The sequence below is a fragment of the Archocentrus centrarchus genome, chromosome 8, assembly GCF_007364275.1.
Source record: "Archocentrus centrarchus isolate MPI-CPG fArcCen1 chromosome 8, fArcCen1, whole genome shotgun sequence".
Lineage (NCBI taxonomy): Eukaryota > Metazoa > Chordata > Actinopteri > Cichliformes > Cichlidae > Archocentrus > Archocentrus centrarchus.
The window spans coordinates 25,276,570-25,290,218 of record NC_044353.1 but is presented as its reverse complement, the minus strand read 5'-3'; the positions used below and the strand labels follow the sequence as shown (position 1 = coordinate 25,290,218).

General features: G+C 40.5%; 1 protein-coding gene across 1 annotated transcript; it reads right to left on the bottom strand.

Annotated features, from left to right (window-relative positions):
- Positions 1 to 106: 106 nt before the first annotated feature.
- On the bottom strand, positions 107 to 10,849 carry mafk (v-maf avian musculoaponeurotic fibrosarcoma oncogene homolog K). The gene is given in 6 exon segments (XM_030735988.1): positions 107 to 4,680; positions 4,801 to 4,877; positions 9,094 to 9,095; positions 10,665 to 10,700; positions 10,702 to 10,769; positions 10,772 to 10,849. Coding segments are annotated over 6 exon segments (684 nt in total). The 5' UTR covers positions 10,835 to 10,849; the 3' UTR covers positions 107 to 4,242.
- Positions 10,850 to 13,649: the final 2,800 nt, after the last annotated feature.

Sequence of the window (13,649 nt, the reverse complement as noted above, 5' to 3'; positions counted from 1 at the left end):
TGAGGAGCTCATTTTTTTGTGTGTGTGTGTGTGTGTGGAAGAAGCTTTATTTGAAAAAGCAGACACAGCAACCCTTATTTATAGGAATAATTGACCATACTTTAAATCAGAGCAGAAACACAGATTTTATTTGTACATGAGGGTAGTTCATTAAGAAAACATGTAAATGAATGCAAAAAATAATTTAGGTGTTTCTTTTTTAATAAAATTACACAAATCATTGAAATAAATATAAAATATGAGCAGAGTAATGACAAGTCATGAAGGGGACGCACTCAGTTTATGCTGCCTTTTTAACCGTTACGCGACAGTCACTCTAAGCCTCAAGACATTTATCTCATACTCACAAACGCAGATGTTGCTGCTGTTAAACTAACCTTCAACGCATTTCATCCATAATTTCATCCACATCTAATCTGCATACATGCGCCATTCCTTCTATAACATTAAAATGACTTTCTACATGGCTAAAGCTAAATACTACAGCTTGTAGGACTGGCAAAGCTTGTGTGTCAAAGCTTATTTAATCAAAGACAGATTTTTAAACCGATCACCTTGAACGCTCACTCAAGCTATAGAAGCATGCACGTCTCTGTACATACATTTGCACTGCAATAATTAATGTGTGAAAGGTAAGAAAATATCTCAGTTCTATTACTGCTCCTTGGTATCACAAGTGCTGTTTTTCACTGTAGAAAGAAAGCTGTTCAGACCGAGTTTCGTATTCATCCATGGCAGGTTTTGGATTTTTCACCCATTAACACGTCTACATTAATCTATGCAAATTTTTTTTTTTTTTTTGAATAATTTTTTTTAAAATGTGTGTGCCTTCAAGACATTATGTTTTGGGTAGCTTAAGAAAACTTGTGTCTAAGAGCATGAATAGACACTGCTAGGTCATTCTGAAATGTAGAACTTAATTCACCCAGAGAAAGGTTTGTCCTTTTATTAGGCACTTTACATAAATATATACGTTAACATCTGAAAATGATTTTTTCCAGGTAATTATTATTTAGGTGTGCTTATTAAAAAAAAACAAAACAAAAAGTATTCACCTCAGACTCAAATACAGTAATAAGTGCTAAAATTAAAGCAGGCCTGATGTAGCTTAGTTTGGATTTTAAACTAAACCACAAGAGGTCACTGTAATGCTATGCAAGACATGCTTTTAGCCACACTGCCTTTTAAGTGAATGTGCTCAAGAAATAATTTATGTAAACAGGTAACATGTACTCATTTGCCCAAGACTTGACACATTCATTATCTGTAAAGAAGCCTGGGTGAACAGTCTTAAAACAGCTTTGGGTTTGGTTGGTTTGTTTAGCAGTTACAAAAGCATTGCAGTCATTTTAAACTACTGACTGACCATCTTTAGAAAAGGATATCAGGCTTAGTGGCCGCAGTGGCCGACTAGGTTTGCATGCAGGTTGATCTGTTTTAAGAGCAATTTTTCCTCCCATATGAAATATTCTTAACTCCACAGTTAATGCTGCCCAAAAGCCTATTTGCTGAACATTTTTGATAAAATTAGGCACTTTAAGTTTTTGGCAGTGTTGAATTATTCACTCATTTTAAGTGACAAAGTGTGACGCGTCTTGCTAGTAACAGCGAGCTGGCAGACTCATTTCCCTGTTCTTAAATGTCTAGTTCTTGCAGATGATTAGCTGCAGCCTGCATGTAACCCTAGTTACTGTCCAAGTTGTGCATTAGATACATAGTGAATGTGCTGAGAAGAACTATTCTTGGGCTATAAATACTCACAAGGCTTAAGTTATGAGAATAGCTGTCTCATTGTAAATGTGAATACAACTTCTTTTTTTCCTTTTTTTTTTCTTTTTTATAAAAAGGTCAGCATCCATATAATTAGACTTCAAAGACTGATTACATAATCACACCACTCCCGGCATAGTAAAAGACATAAATATAGAAAAATATGTACTATATACTGTATATTTATATAATGTATATGCTTATAAAACTAAGTATCAGAAAAAAAGAACATGGGCTGTATTGACACAAACCAAGTGAAAATATAAAATGAGAGTAAGAACACAGCAATGCCCCTGCTTAAAAAACAAAATAAAAATCACAGCAGGTTGTACAGCAGCAAAGTTCCCCATACTGTTCTGTTTGCAGCTATGGAACAGGGGAAGAACAGTCATGTCCTCTTAGCCAAGAGAAAATCCTGACATGAGCAATCTCTACTGACTTCACTCCAAATTGGGAATGGATTCTCGGTAAGAACGGCTTGATTTCAAGTGAATTTCATATTTAAATATCACAAAATGTACAATGAGAGCAAGGTCTTTACTGCATTTAGTTATCACGACACCACTGTTTCTAGAGATGGGTGTCAGGAGTTCTCTTGTAGAAGAGTGTGTCAAAAGAAAAGTAAATGGTTACTGTTTCAGAAACACCAACACCGGCGGCGGCACTTCTTGTGACCCAGCATTAGGAATGATTTCTATTTGGACGGAAATCTCAATCTGAGGGACAACAGAAGCAGTTGGAGCTTTGTCATCTCTAGTCTGTAATATACAGTAAGTAATGTGAATTGCATCATACTTATAAGGTCTGCTCTCATATCCAATATGGATTACCTACCAAGAGTTGCATTCAAAGAAAGAGAGGTTAAACATCACCCAATAAGTGCCTTAGTAGACTGTACATATCAGAGTTCACCATCATTAGTTACTTTAGGCATGACTTTCCTGTAAGTGGTTAAACCACATTTTATTTTCACTTAGTTAACTTCCTTCTTTAAACAAGTGGCCCTGTCAGGGTTTGTTTTTTTTTTATCCTGTATCTTAACAGTTTTCTCTAAGTGCTATTCAATGAAAGGCACCATTGTCAAACCTTCTGAATCCAAACGAATGTCCCAAAATGTTCCTTAATCACTTTGCAATTTTACAATTTAGTCTTACCAAGTCTACCATTTAAATAGAATTAAAATTTGTTACGCCTATATATTAAGAAACTTATGAGTCAAGGGGCTACACACATCAGCAGAATCACATGCAACCGCTCCAACTGCCTCTACTGTCTTCAACAACATAACAGCCCGACTCAGCTCTCTCTCTACAAGAATGTAGTATAATGGCAACTTCAGGATGCATCAAGTATGCCTTTTTGAAATCTGATGTGACATGGACATGCCTTTTCTCAATGCCAATAGGAGACAAGAAGGCACATTTTCAATATTTCACAAGGGAACTCAGTGTAGTCCAGCAAAGACTTACAAATACAGATTCCATCATAATGGTCAAGTTTGAAACTTTCCAAATATTTAAGGTGTTTCCCCAAAACTGCCAAATTAGAACACTTTGAGCTGTTCTGTAAAAGACTCTCGGATTCTTCAAACTGCTAATCTCTGGTATTGCTTTCTAAAAACTAAATAGGTTATTTGGCATGAGGGATGTTGAAATTTTTTTGACCAAGAAAGACATACAGGGCCTTTTAGGTAAACGTTGGTCAATTATCAAAGGTATAATGCAAAGATCCCACAGAGAACCATTTCTAGGCAAGATTTCATTTTAATCAAACACCCAATCAGGTGACTTTACCGCTTAGCACCTCTGAAATGTGAAGAGGAGCATATGAGTAAAACCATCTGGTGCATCATTTGGCCACCTCTCAAAGGCATCTGATAACTGTGGCCTTGAAGAGGCGTCCATTTGACCTCACAGCTGGAAAGATAACGCCTCTATGTGTTAAACTACATGTGAGATATAGTGTAGATCACGTGTTGTACTGTTCGAGCCAACAGACTCAGAGGCTCATTAATATTTATACAAAGAAAACATGATTTGGCAAAGGCTTTAAAAATATCTGTACTGTCTCATATGCATTACTTAAACCTCATGTTGTATGCTTTACAGCACTGAGTATCAGAGGTGCCCTAGACCATGTGCTGCCACATTAAGGCACGTCAAATACTTAAAATTGGAGATAAAAGCAAATCTCTGCTTTCAGTTATGGAGGTCGGGTCACAGAGGCCCAATAACCTGCCGGTGCTGGGGGTCAGGGAGGGGGTTTGCACAGTGCACAGACAAAGATTGTGTGAAAGAGACACAAAGAGGGAGACAGAATTGTGAACGCAGCATAACATCACATAGAGCTTGCCACCCCAGCCATCCCTCAGTCTAACTACTGAGCCTCCTCTCAGTGTGGGATGAGTGGGTTCAGACCAGGTCAGAAACAGGAAGGACCAGGCAGGCAAAGGAGAGCCCAGTCCTGTCAACACTAGGAAGGTGCTGAGAAAGGAGATGGGCTGGAGTTGTTTTGGCTGGCAGATTTGACGATGGTGATGACGCTGGTGGGGGCAACTTTGCCTGGTGAGAGAGGTCCCCGGGTCACAGTCCGGGCGAAACACTGCAAAGCCTCATACTTGGCTCGCAGGGCATCCAACTCCAATCTCATGCTGGCATTCTCACGGGCCAGCTTGTCCACCTCCTGCTGCAACTCGATCTTTTGTCTCTCCAGCTCCTCCTTTTGGGTAACACGTTTGATGCGGCAGCTGGCGGCATAGCCGCGGTTTTTCAGGGTCCGTCGTCGCTGCTTCAATCGCACAACATCCTCCTTGGTGAGCCCACGCAGGTGCTGGTTGAGCTCCCGCACAGACATGGCAACCAACTCATCATCACTGAGCACTGGGGCATTCTCACCTACTTCCTTCTTGACCTGTGGGACATTGATTGATTGATTAGAACTTTATTGATCCCACAATGGGGAAATTACATGAGCAGTGAATGAAGAACCATATGTGGACGTGAACCAATAAAACATTTCTCTCATGCTTACCTTTAAAGCATTGCTTGGTTTAAAATTAGTCGTCATTCCCTGCATGAAGACAAATGACCAGAATCTCACAGAAGACACTGAAAAGCAAAAAGTATGACCTCAATTAAGTGAAACACAACATAATTATATGTGGTTGAAAATAACTAGAAATACATAAATTTACTCAGCTACATAATTAGACAAATATAGACGGCTACAGTTACTTTTTATTTTATTTTATTTAGTATATTTAAAAAATGTGATACTGCTATTTTTGTTCAAGAGTACACATTATTCTATATTTCAAATATGCCAGGTGAGCGGAAATGATACCTCTACTGGCACTCCTCTGTAAGACACCATAACATCCCAGGGTTACATCACATGTGAGTACTCATGTTTGTTTGTTTGTTAGTGACATAAATACCAGCAGATGGCAGCATGACTCTATTAATTAGCAGCACTGTGGCCTGTCCGTCTTCACATATTAAAAGAGGAGGGTCCTGACAATGTAGTTCACTAGACCAGGCAAAATTAGAAACAGGCAACCTCTCTCCTGCTCATCACAGAACTTTGCATTTAAGCTCTCAGCCTCAGTGATTTTGCCAGGGCAGTATTTAGAAAAGCCTCTCTGTACTCATTACAGTGAGCCACATGCTTTCCAGACTGCTGCAATGGCCAAAAAAAGCGAGAGCGCTGAGCTGCGATCCTGTGAGAGGCACACATCCCCCCAAGGCTCCATTTCAGGACCTACAGACCAGCTTGAGTACGAGTGCACTGTTCCATGCTCAACAGCTACCATGGAAACGCCCTGCAAATGGGCGTGGGAGTGTGAGTCACATGGTCACCAAAAGGGTAAACAAGTCTCATTCATAACCGCAACACAGCCCATGCATAGTACAAACTAAAAGCACCAACTTGTGCTGGTAACTTCAAGGCAACCTGCGGACAAAATGCCTCAATTCTCCTCTAAAATCCAGCCCGTGTCCCATCATTTATCTCCCGATCTGACATCTCTGGATTTACAGGGAAAACAGTCCACAGCACTCTGCCTCCTCATCAAAGCAGATCATCCCATCAGTATAACATTTATAGTTATGCTGAACTTTACAGGGCAGCATGTGGAAAATTCCTGAAGATAGAGTGTCACAGAGAAATACTTTCCTTTATAGTCACTGATGTATTTTTGCTGGGAGACAATGTAGTCTATCGATTTAGCGCCGTCTCTCTGTGGTTGGATCTGCTTACATTGGGCTTTCCTGAGCTGCCCTGTGCCCTTACTTAATGCCGGTGGATATATTTAGCTTGCAGTGCTGACACAAATTTCTGCCAACTAAACAATTTAAAGGGAGCATGCGATAAGTGATACCCTCGGTAAGAGGGGAAATATTCTCTGTAGACCTATTAGCTGAAGCATTCATGGAAGAAAATACTCTGGGCGTGGCTGTTCATTTTGTGATGTTTATCAAGTTTTTACATCTTTGGCTATATATCTGTTAATGGGGGGCTCCAGGGGATTCTAACTAAAAGCAATAGAGCAGTGAAAATAAAATTTAAAAAAAAATGCTTTCTTACTTTCAAACATTAGTCATTGTCCTGAAATAGAAAAGCAAGTCAGAATCCTGACTTGGAAAATAAACAGTCGACAAATGCGTGTAGTGAGCACACAGCTACAAACAGAATCCACATAAACTTTGGTGATTTAAAGAACATCTGGTGCGCTCTCTGGTGTCCTTTATTCATTTGCAAAACATGCTGCAAAGAATTACATAACTGAGATTTTAGAAGCATCAAATAAAGATGAAGGACTAAAATAAAACATTCCTCAAAAGCAAGTTGGCCCAAACAGTCTAATTTAAGTGGTATTGCGTCAGAGGGGGGTCCCTGGGTATGTTCCTTACAAAAAAAAAAAATATCAAGGAAAAGCAGTGTGGGCCTCCCCGATCTTTATAAAAGAGGCCCCCAGTCTGAACCAATACACCAAATTGTTTCCCTGAAAGTTTTTAGACATGCGCTTATGTTTTTGCAACTTGCACAGGGACACGGCTCTCTTGATTAAGACACCAAAGTTTTCTCAGGAGAAAAACAGCAATCACGCAGCCAAATTGCACCACACAGAGAAGACGGACAAACAAAACACGTCCTCTCTCAGTATAGTCAAGAAAACAACTCATGTTAGGGTTTTTTTTTTCTTTTCTTTTTCATAACAGTAAGAAAAGGAGTCTGGGAAAATACCTCAAAGAAAAACCACAGTTGGCGGGTAAAGAACAAAACCACATTCCTGAGTGAACACACATGTGCAAACCCTCACATGCACACAGGCAAACCTTCACTGAAGAGGGAACGTGGAGTCTGAATATATCCTGCGATGCGCTCGGCGGCGGGGGTGTAGTGGAGACAAACCCACTTGTAAAACAATGGCTGCAAATTTCACAAAATGTCTGGAATTCTGAAGTGTTGCACATCTGTCACTTGGCCAAATAAATGGAAAACAGCCTGTGCGTGCCTGTGTGGAAGTGTCTTTCTTCCTTGTTGCTGTCTTTCTTTGTGGGACAAATTGCAAACACAGTGCTCCACTTTTCAATTCACTTTCCTCCTTTTAATACGCAACAGGCAATACTGTTTCGTTCCTAATGATGCTCTGATGACTGATAACCAAATACATGCTCACTAGAGTAAATGCTCCACTGTCTGTCCATTATAAACACAAACATTTCATTGCTCTGTTTATTTGCTGGGGGAGTTTAGGAAAGCAAAATGTTGCCTGCTGCATTCCTCGCGTGTTATTTGAAGATGAATAGATGCATTCTTTGAATGCTTTTAACAAATTCAAAAGCAAAGCAATCCACACCAGAAGTGAGCAAACTATGTAAATCACCTCTAGGCAAAGAACTGTAGAAGAAGAAATTAATTACAATCTTACACCTTTGAGACCAAACTAGTTAAATAAATCTGTGTATCTTTTCTTCACCGATGTCTAGTGATTAAAGTATAGTTTACTGTTTTTGAAGCCAGGGATCAGGTCAAGTTCATGGCTGCTCTTCAGTTACAGCAGGTAACTGTGGGGCCCAGCCTTTCCCTACAATAAACAGCGTATCAAAGACTTACACTTCACTAATAAATGCAGAGCTGGCTTGTCTAGACTTTCTGCTTTTCTTCTCTTTTTGTGTCCGTTTGGGAGGGAGGGGGTTCAGTGGAAAGCAGACTTACTGCTGCCCTTGACATTCAGCTTTACTCCTCATGAGAAAGCTTTTCTTGCACTTTTCTGAGGGGAGGTGGAAGAGATTTCTTCACAGACTGAGGAACGCAGCACTCTGCTCTTTCTCCAGCGCAGCACATTTGGTGGGATATTATGTGAAGGAAATGGAGAGCATAGCTGAGCAGTGAGTCATGCTGTTTACTGGTAAAAGCGACAACCAGCAGCAGGGAATCACACCCTCCTGATCTGACATTTCCTGGAAAATCCCGTTGTTTCATGGAGAGGAAGGAAAAGTACAGAGAACCTCAGAAATGGCTGGCATGACCAGCGGAACTTTCTTGCGGAAAGGGAGGAGATCTCACCGAATATCTGTGAGAAGATATTCTCCCAGCCATGGACACTGGTTTTCAGAGAAATGTCAAGAATGAAAAAAATGGACACACCAGTCCAATTTTTAATTAGAACTAATAATTGGTGAATAAAAGGAGACATATTAATATTCTGTCACTGCTAATAATAATCCAGAAGACACAACTGAGACAGACAGGATATGACAGAAAAGCAAATGCTTGATATGACACTAAGTTTGAATCGCATCAGAATCAACAAGCTGCATCCAGCTCCATTAAGAATCAACTAAGAATTCCCAACAACACAATCCCACAGTATAAATAAAGGAGTATGTCTCACACTTGCCACACCTCTGACCATAATGAGGCAGAAGCAGTGGTTTGAGATCCAGTCATTCTAACAAAAAAGACGGAAAACACTGGATGCAAACCACTGCCGGTGACAGAGGGAGCAATCTCAAACACTACATAACTGTCAGGGAGTCACGTTTGACAGATGCAAGGAAGACCTGTTCAAGCAACTGCCTCTTATTGCCTGTATCCGCTCTGGCTGGCATGTTTGCCTGTGTACATAAAAAAAATAAATAAATCACTTGCTTCCAAAGTCAATAATCAAAACTTGACATCCTTTTTCCAGTAAGAGGAGCAAAACACATCATAGCGAACGTGCTCCCTGTGAGTCATAGCATCACTAACCACAAACATTTCACTTTCACAATGCTCCACCAAAAAGGTTTTGCATTCTGCACTGCTTTCATCCATCACCACTGTCCAGTAAAATGAAAAATCAAGTGAAGCCAATTCGACCACATGCTGTGTGTCTTCAGGGGAATTTTTTTTACCCCCCATTGTGCCATATTGGTAGGATGAGTCAGCTGCTGTAACTTCTCCATCCCAAAAAGATATCATCACTTTGGTGATTGAACCACATGTTAACCTCATGACAGGAGCACACCCGCTCCCACTGCTTCAGTCTGAAAGTCACTGTGCACCCACCTGATACAACACTGAATCACAACCCCCACCCACCCACCCCGTCTCCGACACAAATCTGTGACCATCTAAGTGGAACAAGTTACTCAGAGACAAATATTTTCCATACATTAATCACAAAAGGTCACAAGTTATTAAGAAAATGACAAAGGGCAAACTGAGAGGTGGACATAGAAGACTGTGAAGAAAATAATTATGAGATAATTTTGGGCCATGGTCAAAAATTCAATTAGGTCATTGTAATTCCAGGACATGGTTTTCTTATCTTTACCCGCCATTAAGAATTATGCAGAGCAGAAATAATGGCTGAACACGGTGATAAGATAAAGTCCTTTTCGTCCTCCAAAGTGATTTATTGTTTTTGGAAATGTGGGTTCCTCCTGCTGTTTCTCCCGTGTAGGCTAGTCAACCCTGGTGGTCTACCTCCACTCCACATCGTGCCCTTTGTCCCACATGTCTAAAATGCAGACCACGTGTTGATTCCAATGTCAAAAGCAGGCTGGTATTTTTGCGTTTTTAGCAGCCTATATCAAATGCCACCTTGAACTGAACAAGAGCGCTAAAATTAAAGAGGATGTGAAACTGTTTTAAATTAGTTTGTTTCAATGGGCCAGTGAGGGAGTTTATTTCACTTCCATTTTTCCGAAAAACTCATTCAAGTCACAGAAATAAGGCTATAAATAAAAATAAACAACAAAAAGGTGTTTTCACCCTAAAAATAAAAGTTTTAATTTAAAGCCTTAAAGTTAATGGGTGCTCAGTAATAATATATGAACCGATTTTGTAACTTTAGTTTTATGTTTAATGTGCGGTGCGAAGAAATAGTCTGTGATTTTTATAGCGTTAAATAAATTCCCCACGATCCTGGTGGAAAATGTCTCTACTGTGTGTTAGTTATACACTTTATTCAATTTATTAGCTGTAATTTGTTAAAGGGACCGTATTCAGTAGGTATCATAATTACATAATTTATTTTTAAAGCGATATTTCAATCTCAGGAAAGCGGCAAATGAGAAGTTTAAAAAAAATACAAATTTTATTTCCTTTACACATTTTTACATATTTCATAAGTTCCTATATGCAACTACTCGGAGGTCTGCGCCACTTTTGGGGGGCACTGGATTCTGTATCACCAGCACAACACGTGTCCGCCCGAAAGCAACAATCTCCGAAATCAACATGAGATTTCATAACTGGGATCCAAACTTATCCTATAAGATGGATGCGTGTGGACAACACAAGCCTGTTTGCGTGCGCCAATATGTCACCGTGAGAACTCGAGTAATTTAGAAAGGAATGTCAAAACATCTTCCCGAAAAAAAGGAAAAAAAAAAAAAACTCACCTCTGTGGACGCAGATATCTGTGGACCGGAGTGCGTAAAACTGACAGAGTACGTTTCCTCAGCAGCCGGCGAAGTAACTTGACAAAGTTGGTATAAACCGTCCAGCGCAGGCGGGCAGCGGCGTATCCTCGTACTAAATTAACTACAAAACAACAACAATGTACCAACATTCCACGCTCTGCTTCCGCAAGCACTCACGTCACCGATTCCTCGTGACCGCCCCCTCCATTCATGAAAATAACTTTGTGCTGACGTCAGTCTGGGAAAGGTGGAGGGGGGGCGAGAGGCCATAAATAGAAGACAGATACTGCTGGCGACTGCTTTTGCTTACTTTACAAAACTAATCTGCACAAAGTCAAATCACGTTGCCAGCATTAGCCAGGAAAAACTTTACATTTCTAAAGGAAGTCATAAACCTGTTGCTCTCCAAGCCTGCTCACCACCACTCTCTCCTCCTCCTCCTCCTCCTCCTCCTCCTCCTGCTATAAGTGCGCTCTTTGAGAGTCAGCTCTGCACTACAAGGTATTTCAAAAAAATACCTTAAGTAAGGGAAAAACAGCGACCTCCTCCCTCAGACTTTGGGAGCAGCAGCAGCAGCATTCCATTCCTGGGGAAAATATGTAGTGTAGCAGCTCAGCGGTCCCAGGATTTCTCTTATTTTAACTGCACTGCTGCCAATAACGTCACCGTTCATTCTGGGTAATTAAGTACTGAATGTAAATATGTTAAGTCAGTAGCCTTTTAAGGCCTCTGCTTCTATGGCTTTCCCTCTTCAGTTATATGGCCCTGGAAGATCTCAGCTTTGACCTAGACTACGGTGCCTGTTAAAATCAGATGCTGTGTGCTGACACTATAAACACTGGGAGCCGAGCAGCTGAAACTGCATGGAATCTTTTCTCTTTTTTTTTTTTTTTTTTTTTTGCTGGCTGGACCAGCATGTTTTGGATGTTTTTAGATTACACTTGTTAGACACAACAGAACAAAAGCCTGGGGAAGGTAAACATCGGGCTCTGAAGCCTCTGTGGCAGCACAGATGAAATGAAGACACAGCGTAGAGTCTGGTTGCTTTTACTGAAGTGCATACTCAGCCATTTGTGGGTTTTCTTTTTTTAATGGTCTACCTAGCAAAAACATCAAGCTGTATTGTGCGTTTAGCAGACATGTTTTCGAAATCTAAGCGTGGACATGCTGCTGCTGAAAGTCTGCTGAGCCTTTTTTTTTTTTTTTGCTTTTTCTTTGACCATTTTAGGCCAAAAGCAGCGTCATTATTGAATCATTTTTTTATTCATGATGTTTTAATGGTGCTATGTTTAGCAAGCGGTGAGACAATTGAGGAAACAGAGAAGCGCGCACGCATAGCGTCAGATGCATGATGAAAGTGTGACCTTTAGATGAAAAATGAGTTGTAGTTTATCAGTAAATAGGTAAGAAATGCTGAACTGGGCTCTGACGGTGCGATTCAGTCAGCTGACGTCTTTCTGTTGGGAGGAACGTTTTAGCATTTACAGTTTTTCCATAGTACCGGACAAAAACACTGGATACTGACAATTGTGAGTCAGAGAGGAGTAGTCCCTTATACAGTCTGCAAAGGCCTGCGTCCAGAAAAACTGACTAACTCCTTAGAATCCATTTTTTCTAACCCTGGGTTTGTGCCAGAGAAGCAGGCCGGCATAGATTTAGAGTGAGTGTCATCATTTATGGCAAATGACTCAACAAATCAACATTTCCCCAGAATCACATATGGAATTAATTGTTTACTGAAGCTGGTTGCCTGAGTTCTTTCATCTGCGCTGGATCCTTGCTTCGGGTAAAAAGCAAATAAACCAGATGAGTAACCGGCTTTGTGTACAGGTTACTTGCATCACAAACGACAGCACAGATTAAAGATGAGACGAGCAGCAGATGAGCTATTAGAATAACTGTTATTAAAGAGGAGCTTAAATAAACAGGGTTACATATTAGGTGAAATGAGATGCTAAAGATGGGATATGGCGCAGAAAATATAAATGAAGTAGAAAAATGTGATATGTTGTTTGTTTTCTAGAGAATGTGCCAGCAGACAGAGACAAAAAAAAAAAAAAAAGAAGACAGAAACTGGTGAGACAAAGTCTCTGCAGGACCACCGCGAATATTCTGCATCAGACTGACATCCAGCTGCTCAGTCAATGCCACAACCCTCAGTCACTGTCCATCTGGCAGCAGCGTACGCCGATGACCTGAAATACACCCGTTGTGTGAAACAAAACAAAAACAGCAAACCATGTGCGGCAGACTTGTCGGGGGTTTTGTTAGATCGACATGCTGTGGGGTCCGGGTCCTTGCAGGCGGTTTTGAATTACAGGAAGTAGCCCTGACTCACTAATCTGGGTTCTTTCTGACTCAGACTCCTGAACTCCTCAGAAATGTGATCTGGTACGAAGAGGCCCCCTGTTGTAAGGGGATCGTTCCTTTTCTTCCAAATGCTCCAAATGATTTGTTAGCCGAAGAAAGATTTTGAGCTATTTACAGGATATTTTAAACTCAGTTAACTCACACGGCATGAGCATATTAATCCTGTTTTTCTCCCACTAGACGCTTCCACATTGTCCAGGCACAGCTTGCTGAAAATACTTGACACATTAGACAGTCGCCTCTGGCACAGTTTGAGCTGTACGTAATTTCAAATGCTGAAAAAAAAAAAAACTGTTTTTTGCACATTTGTAGACTTTACATGTGACACAAGATTTAATTTGGAGCATTTACTGAACATTCCACTGACTTCACCGAAATGTGTTTCATATGAAAACACTTTACGTAACCAGCTGGCAGCTTAGAGCAGCATGGGAATGACTATGGAGAGGTTACAGTGATGGCAGTACTAGCTGGAGCAATCATTGGTGAACTGTTTAAAGCCTAATTGTAAGATTCTCTTTTACGCTTTCAATGGCAAAAAAAAAAAAAAAAAATCAAGTTTTGTAATGTGGAGACAGCAAGCAGAGAGAAGTC